An 8,597-nucleotide genomic window follows, 5' to 3' on the forward strand; every position below is an offset into this window, starting at 1 on the left:
AGCCTCCCCTCATCATTCATTGTCATTCCAGCTACCACACACCTAGTATCTACCATGGATAGACCTGAGGACCCATGCTAAAATGAAATAAAATAATGTTCTTAAGCTTCTATTGAATAATTCACTATTTCAGAAAATCTCTCATAAGTAAAAAAATATATTCACTACATTTAACTCCTTTTAATCCTTTATAAAGCAATCATTGGAATTCATTGTCCCACATCAAAGAATCTATAATGTTTTAGAGTTGTCAATCAAACTGTAACCTGATAAACAGCCCATAGTGACAGTGAAGGTTTTTGAAATCTGTCACAGAGCAGTAATTCTACTTTATGTGGACAGACCAAAATAGTTTTTTTTTTATTTCCCAAAAGAGTGAAATTGTTTTTTAAATAAAAAACATTTTTAAAGAAAGCTATTTTAAATTCCTTGACAGTCCCTGTTGACAGCTTAATTGATAGTTTTGTTCACAGTTCCTTTCTCCAACTCTGTTGACAGTTCCAATAAGTTTTTACACTTTTCACGCAGTTGTACCTTTTAAAAACCTTTAAGGGCACCTTCCCTCTCCCAAAGGGAAGCTTACTTCTCCTGACCACACATGGCAAAGGGTACAAAGGTGCTCCAGGACCATAACTAAAAACGGGATCCCACCTCTCCGAAGGGTTATCACACTTAAGGATGACATGGTGATTCAGTGGTCAGCACTGCTGCCTCACAGCACCAGGGACCCCAGTTCGAGTCCAGCCTCAGGTGACCGTCTATGTGAAATTTGCACGTTCTCCCTGTGGTTGATGGGTTTCTGCCAGGTGCTCCAGTTTCCATCCACCATTCAAAGATGTACAGACTAGGTGGATTGGTCATGCTGAATTGCCCATTAGTGTCCAGGGGTGTTCAGGCTAGGTAGATTGGCCATGGTAAATGTGGGGCTCTGAGGATAGAGTGGTGGAATGCTCTTTGGAGGGTCAGTGCTGATTTGCTGGGCCTAATAGCCTCTATCTGCAATATGGGGATGCTATGATTTCTCCAAGGAATTCCAGTAGCTTTAGACTTCTACTACCTGGTCTAAAGTGCACAAAATTGTTGTTTTGGACATTTTACTAGCCTGATTTGGGGTCTCTTTATCATGTACAATTGCCTCTGTGAACCACAACCAAACTTTAAAAAGTCAGCCCAATTTCTGTGTGCTATCAGCCCTGAGAAAATAGTACATGTTGTAAATTATAGAATCCTTATATTGTGGAAACAGGCCATTCGACCCAACAAGTCCACACCACCCCTCCGAACAGCATCCCACCCAGACCCATTCCCTTAATTTCCCATGTCTAACCCACCTAACCCAAACATCCCTGGGCACTATGGGCAATTTAGCATGGCCAATCAACCTACCCTGTACATCTTTGGACTGTGGGAGGAAATCGGGGCATCTGGAGGAAACCCAGGTAGACATGGGGAGAATGTGCAAACTGTGTTTGGGGCTAGTCTTCCTGATTTGGAAATCTGGAGGCATTTTCATAATGATGCAGCGGCTCTTCACCTTTATGAAAATTTAGGCCATAGTTTTCAAACATAGTCCACGTAAAAAATATTAATGATTGAAACAGTTAGATTAAATACCAGGATTAAATAGAGGCAATAAGATTTTGAAAGGCTGTTTCCAATGTGTTGGCATTGGACTAACAAGAAGTTGTTCACGGCTGAGTCACTAATCTGCTGGAATTGTAATGGGTACAATATTCCATCAAACCCCTGAGCTGTGTACTGTAGACAGAGGCCAGGCTTTGGGGAGTCAGGAGGTGAATTAATCAGCAAAAAATGGCCAGCCTATGATTTGTTCTAGTAGCCACAGTATTTATATGGCTGATCCTATTTAGTTTCTCATCATTCATAATCTCCAAGCTGTTAATGACGGTGGTTTATTAGTGGTAATTACATTGAATGTCAAGGGGAAATTGGGAAATTCTCTTTTGTTGCAGATGGTCATTGCCTGGAATATTGGTGGCACAAATAATATCTGCCTCTGATCAGCCCAAGCTGAGATATAGTCCAGGCCTTGCTACATATGGACATGGCACTTATGGCTCAATGCAGCAGACTTGTCTTTTGCAGTGATGTTCTGGGTTCCTCCATTATTAAGGAGGAGGATGTTTATGGAGTCTCCCAGCACAAAACTATTTTAACAGCAATCTTGTCCCTGATTTGGTGGCTTCCAGTGGTAGAACTGCCCGAAATAAGGGACGTTGTTTTGGTTTACTTCTCTTACTTTGTTTAAATGCACTGCTTACGTACTGATCTTTACAATTAAACAATAGAAAATTCTAAATAAAAACAGTTATTGGATAGAACAAAAATAAAGTTGCTGGAGAAGCTCAGCAGGCCTGACAGCATCTGTGAAGGAGAAAACAGAGTTAACGTTTCAGGTCCGGTGACCCTTCCTCAGAACCCGAAATGTTAACTCTGTTTTTTCCTTCACAGATGCTGCTAGGCCTGCTGAGCTTCTCCAGCAACTTTGTTTTTGTTCCTGATTTACAGCATCCGCAGTTCTTTCAGTTTTTACTTAGTTATCGGCTAGAGTTTGACAAAATTCCAAGCCACGCTGAAAGTTGCAGCTTTTGTATTACATTGGCAATTCTTGTAATTCCAAATAATAATCCACAGAAAAAAGATGCTAAACAGACAAATCTAAAAGTGCAATGTAGAAAAGTCTGACTTACATTAATGTGCCAGGTTAGAAGCAAGCAGATGACCATGCCGACAGTAGTTCTTTCTTTCCCACTGTGACAGTTTAGTATAATGACACAGTTTTGGTCAATAGTTAAATGTGATTTTACAACCCTAAGGAAGACATCAAAATCCTGTAAGTAAAAGAAAGTAAATTATCAAACTGCTAATGAAATAAATTAGATTTTACATTAGAATATAAGAACCAGGAGCAGGAATAGGTCAACTGGCCCCTAGAGTCTGCTCTGCCATTCAATAAGATCATGGCTGATCTCTTTCAAGGACTCCACTCCACTTACCCACCCATTCACCCATAACCCTCAATTCCTTTTCTGTTCAAAAATTTATCTATCTTTTGCCTTAAAAACTTTCAAGAGGTAGTCTCAGCTGCTTCACTGGACAGGGAATTCCACAGATTTACAACCCTTTAGGGTAAGAAGTTCCTCCTCAGCTCAGTCCTAAACCCGGTCCCCTTGTTTTGAGGCTATGACCCATCGTTCCAGTTTTACCTGCCAGTGTAAACAATGTCCCTGCTTCTATCTATTCCCTTCATCATTTTATATGGTTCTATAAGATCCCCCCTCATCCGTTTAAAATTCAATGAATATAGTCTCAGTCCACTCAATCTCTCCTCATAAGCCATCCCTCTCAACTCTGCAATCAACCTAATGAATCTCCTCTGCGCCCCCCACTCCAGGGCCAGTACATCCTTTCTTAGCAAGGAGACCAAAATTGTACACAGTACTCCAGGTGTGGCCTCACCTGCACCCTATACAGCTGCAGCATATCCTCTCTATTTTTAAACTCCATTCCTTAAGAATGAAGGACAATATTCCATTTGCCTTCTTAATTACATGCTGCACCTGTAAGCTAACATTTTGTGATTTGTGCACAAGTACACCCAGGTCGATCTGCACAGCAGCATGCTGCAACTTTTCACCATTTATATAAATTGTCCATTTTGCTATTCCTACCAAAATGGATGACGTCACATTTACCAACATTGTACTCCATCTGCCAGGCCCCTGCCCATTCACTAAACCTATCTATATCCCTCTGCAGATTTCAGTGTCTTCTGCACATTTTGCTCTATCACTTATCTTAGTGTCATCTGCGAACTTTGACACATTATACTTGGCCCCTAACTCCAAATCATCTATGTAAATTGTAAACAATTGCAGTTCCAGCACTAATTCCTGAGGCACACCACCAGCCACTGATCTCCAACCAGAAAAACACCCATTTATCCCCACTCTTTGCTTTCTGTTAGTTAGCCAATCCTCTATCTATGCTAATAGATTCCATATAATGCCATGCACATTTATCTCATGCAGCAGCCTTTTGTGCAGAACCTTGTCAAATGCCTTCTGGAAATCCAAATACACCACATCCACCAGTTCCCATTGTCTACCATGCTCATAATGTACTCAAAGAATTCCAGTAAATTAGTTAAACATGACCTTCCTTTCAGCTGTGACTGCCCAATAGGACAATTTCTATCCAGATGTCTCACTATTTCTTCCTTAATGATAGATCCAAGCATTTTCCCCACTACAGAAGTTAAGCTAACCGGTCTATAGTTACTCGCCTCTTATCTAACTCTCTTTTAAAACAGTGGCATCACATTTGCAGTTTTCCAATCTGCTGGAACCACCCCAGAGTCCAACAATTTTGGTAGATTACCACAAGCACATTAGCAATTTCAGAGAAGGATCAATTGGACGATGTCTGGTATAGTGGAACCCCTGGTAAGAGAGATTTGCTCCCATGTCAAAAGGCTATATTGATTGGGACTCTACTCACTGGAGTTTAGAAGAATGATAGGTGATCTTATTGAAATATATTGGATTCTTAAGGGGCTTGACAGGGTAAATGCTGAGGGGATGCTGAACCTTCACTGAACTGCCTCCAATGAAATGATACTTTTTCTTAAACGAGGGAACCAAAACTGCTCACAGTCCTTCAGAGCGCCTTGTACAGTTGCAGTAAGACTTCACTACTCTTACACTCAAAACTTCTTGGTGACTGGTGGCACCGAAGGGTATGTTTCCATGCTGTATGACTCTGTGACTGTATGAAAGCAATACTCTGTGGTGTTCCAAAAGATTCCGTTTTGGGTCCCTTGCTGTTAGTGATATACATTAATAATTTGGAATAAAATTTGGGAGGCATGATTAGAAAATTTTCAGCCTACATAATAATTGGTTGAGTACTTGATAGCGAAGATGATGTCTGTCAACTTCAGGACAAGATCAGAGGTTTGGTTCAGTGGAAAATAATGAAATAATTCAGGCTGGAGAAGTACAAAGCTCTGTATTTGCTGAGGGGAAACAAAGCAAGGGGATACACAAGAAACAGGAGGGCATTATGAGAAGTGAAGAAAATGTGAAACATTGGAATGCACATCCGCAAGTCATTAAGATGGTAAAGGCGGCATTCTGGCATGCTTTCCTTCATTGGGCAAGATAAAGTGCAAACATGCAATGCCAGAACAATGTAAGATACTGGATAAGCTATAGCTGAGACTTTTAAAGAAGTTCTGGTCATTACATTAAAGGAAGGGCATAATTGCTCAAGAGAAAGTGCAGAGGAGATTTACAAGATTCTTCCCAGGTCTTTACAATTACAGGTATGAGGATATGTTGGTTTTCCTTAGAACCAGAGGAGACTGAGTGGTGATTTAATTGAGTTGTACAAAATATTGAAGGAGCTGGATGGAGTGGAAAGGAAAGGCCTGCTTCCCACTTATTAGGAGCACAGATTTATGGTGATAGGTGGAAGGATTAGAGAGGCCACGAATAAAAAGCATGTTCACCCAGAGGGCGATGGGTGCCTGGAATTCACTCCCCAGTTTGGTGGAAATGGTCAGCTTATCTCAAAGTAAACTAGACCTACATCTGATGTAGTGGAACCTGAGAGGCAATGGTCCAGGCGCTGGTAAATGGGATTAGAGTGGATGAATAGTTATTCAGGGAGCTAGGACATTTTGGCCTCTTTCTGTGCTGTAACTTTTCTATGGCTCTAGGACTAAGCCATTCAACACATGAGACTGTTCTGGTATTTAGTTAGATTATGGCTAAACCGTATCTTAAATCCATCTGTCTACTTTTATTCTGAATACCTTAATAAAATTACCTAAGAATAAGTTCATCATTATCAATTTTGAACTTTTCAATTGATGCAGTCTCAACAAAATTTAGCCAGGTGATTTCCAGAGTTCCACTACCTTTTATCTGATGAAGTTCTTCCTAACAACATCCACCAGTGAACACCAGCTCCAACTTTAAGCTTATTTTCCTGAGTCTTGGACTCCCCCAGAAGAGGAAATAGTTTCTTTTATCCATCTACCCAATGATCTTTTGATCATTCAAAACACTAATTAGATCACCCCTTAATTTATTCTCTTCCACATAATGTGACTAGTCTGTGCCAAGTTTTCTCAAAATTTTAATCTTTTTATCCCCATTACATTCAAGTGAATCTGCATTGTAACCCCTCTGAAGCCAGAATAGTCTAATGAGCTGAGGTGCCCAGAACTCAATCCAGTACTCTAACTGGGGTTTGCCTGAGATCTAAAACTTCCAGACTCATGCTTGCACGATTTTTTTGTAATATTGACCAAGGTTCTATTCAACTTTTGTTTTGCACCTGAACTGCAATTTTTTAGTAATTTCTGTGCTTGTTCCACTGAATCTCTCTCATCATCTTAGCTTCTCACCATTTAGAAAATATTACTTTTCATAGATCTAAAGTGGATGACCTTGCACCTCTGCACATTGAACTCCATCTGCACAATCTCCTAATCTCTTAGTGTTACTTTGCATCTTCCCCCCATCTGCACTTTTAACCTCGTAGCTTATCATCAGCAAACATTTGGTGAAAAGCTGGGACCCCCACAACGAGCCAATTTGGCTGCATACTCATCACTCATCAGCCCTACTCTTTATCTCCTATCCTCATCACTTCTAGGCATGCAGGTGCCAGCAAATCTATGTGCCCTCATTTTGATTAATAATCTCATCTGTGAAAATGTGTTGAATGCCTTCTGCTTATACTGTAATGTCAATGCTTCAGAAGACTTAATTAGATTTACTTATACATGATGGTGAAGTGATGGCATAATGGTATTATCGCTATGCTATTAATCCAGAAACTCAGTTAATGTTCTGGGGACCAGGATTCAAATCCTGCCACTGCAGATTGTGGAATTTGAATTCAACAATAATCTGGAATTAAAAATCTACTGATGAAACCATTGTCGATTGTTGGGAAAACTATCTAGTTCACTAGTGTCCTTCAGCGAAGGAAATTGGGATCGGTTCTGGGGGAGGTGGGACTATTACAAATTGGAGGTCTACACCTGGGCAGGACTGGAACCAATGTCCCAGGGGGTGCTTTTGCTAACGCTGTTGGGGAGGGTTTAAAGTAATGTGGCAGGGGGATGGGAACGAAATGAGGAGGTCGTAACTGAAGCCTGTAAGGAAGTAGATAATGAAGTCAGTGTGACTAAGGGGAAGAGTAGGCAGAGAGCAGATGATGAACGCAGAGGGACAGGTGGTCTGAGGTGCATTTGTTTTAATGTGAGAAGTGTAGGAGGCAAGGCAGATGAACTTAGGGCTTGGATTAGTACCTGGGAGTATGATGTTATTGCTATTACTGAGGTTGAGGGAACGGGAAGATTGGCAACTAAATATCCCAGGATAAAGATGCTTCCGGCGGGATAGAGAGGGAGGTAAAAGGGGTGGAGGAGTTGCATTACTAGTCAAAGAGGATATCACAGCTGTGCTGAAGGAGGGCACTATGGAGGACTCGAGCAGTGAGGCAATATTGGCAGAGCTCAGAAATAGGAAGGGTGCGGTAACAATGTTGGGGCTGTACTACAGGCCTCCCAACAGCGAGCGTGAGATGGAGGTACAAATATGTAGACAGATTATGGAAAGATGTAGGACCAATAGAGTGGTGGTGATGGGACATTTTAATTTTCCCAACATTGACTGGGATTCACTTAGTGTTAGGGGTTTAGATGGAGCAGAATTTGTAAGGAGCATCCAGGAGAATTTTATAGAGCAGTATGTAAATAGCCCAACTCGGGAAGGGGCCATACTGGACCTGGTGTTGGGGAATGAGCCGGGCCAGGTGGTTGAAGATTCAGTAGGGGATTACTTTGGGAATAGTGATCACAATTCCGTAAGTTTTAGAATACTCATGGACAAAGACGAGAGTGGTCCTAAAGGAAGAGTGCTAAATTGGGGGAAGGCCAACTATAGCGAAATTCACCAGGAACCGGGGAAAGTGGATTGGGAGCAGCTGTTTGAGAGTAAATCCACATTTGATATGTGGGAGGCTTTTAAAGGGAGGTTGATTAGAGTGCAGGACAGACATGTCCCTGTGAAAATGAGGGATAGAAAGGGCAGGATTAGAGAACCATGGATGACAGGTGAAATTGAGAGACTAGCAAAGAGGAAAAAGAAAGCATACATAAGGTCTAAGTGACTGAAAACAGACGAAGCTTTGGAAGAATATCAGGAAAGTAGGACCAATCTGAAATGAGGAATTAAGAGGGCGAAAGGGGGTCATGAAATATCTTTAGCAAACAGGGTTAAAGAAAATCCCAAAGCCTTTTATTTGTACATAAGGAACAAGAGGGTAACTAGAGAAAGGGTTGGCTCACTCAAGGACAAAAGGAGGGAAGTTATGCGAGGAGTCAGAGAAAATGAGTGAGATTCTTAATGAGTACTTTGCGTCGGTATTCACTGAGGAGAGGGACATGACGGATGTTGAGGTTAGGGATAGATGTTTGATTACTCTAGGTCAAATCGGCATAAGGAGGGGGGAAGTGTTGGGTATTCTAAAAGGCATTAGGGTGGACAAGTCCCCAG

At 41.4% G+C, this 8,597-nt stretch overlaps 1 protein-coding gene across 1 annotated transcript in view; it reads right to left on the minus strand.

Moving 5' to 3' along the window:
• LOC125487684 (paladin-like) overlaps positions 1-8,597 on the minus strand; it is a 91,995-nt gene that overhangs the window by 48,294 nt on the left and 35,104 nt on the right. Inside the window, exon 8 of the mRNA XM_048619759.1 lies at positions 2,712-2,852. Within this exon, the coding sequence (XP_048475716.1) occupies positions 2,712-2,852 (141 nt within the window). The remainder of the gene's footprint in view (positions 1-2,711; positions 2,853-8,597) is intronic.

This window comes from Rhincodon typus, chromosome 3 (assembly GCF_021869965.1).
Source record: "Rhincodon typus isolate 14 chromosome 3, sRhiTyp1.1, whole genome shotgun sequence".
In the NCBI taxonomy this organism is placed as follows: domain Eukaryota; kingdom Metazoa; phylum Chordata; class Chondrichthyes; order Orectolobiformes; family Rhincodontidae; genus Rhincodon; species Rhincodon typus.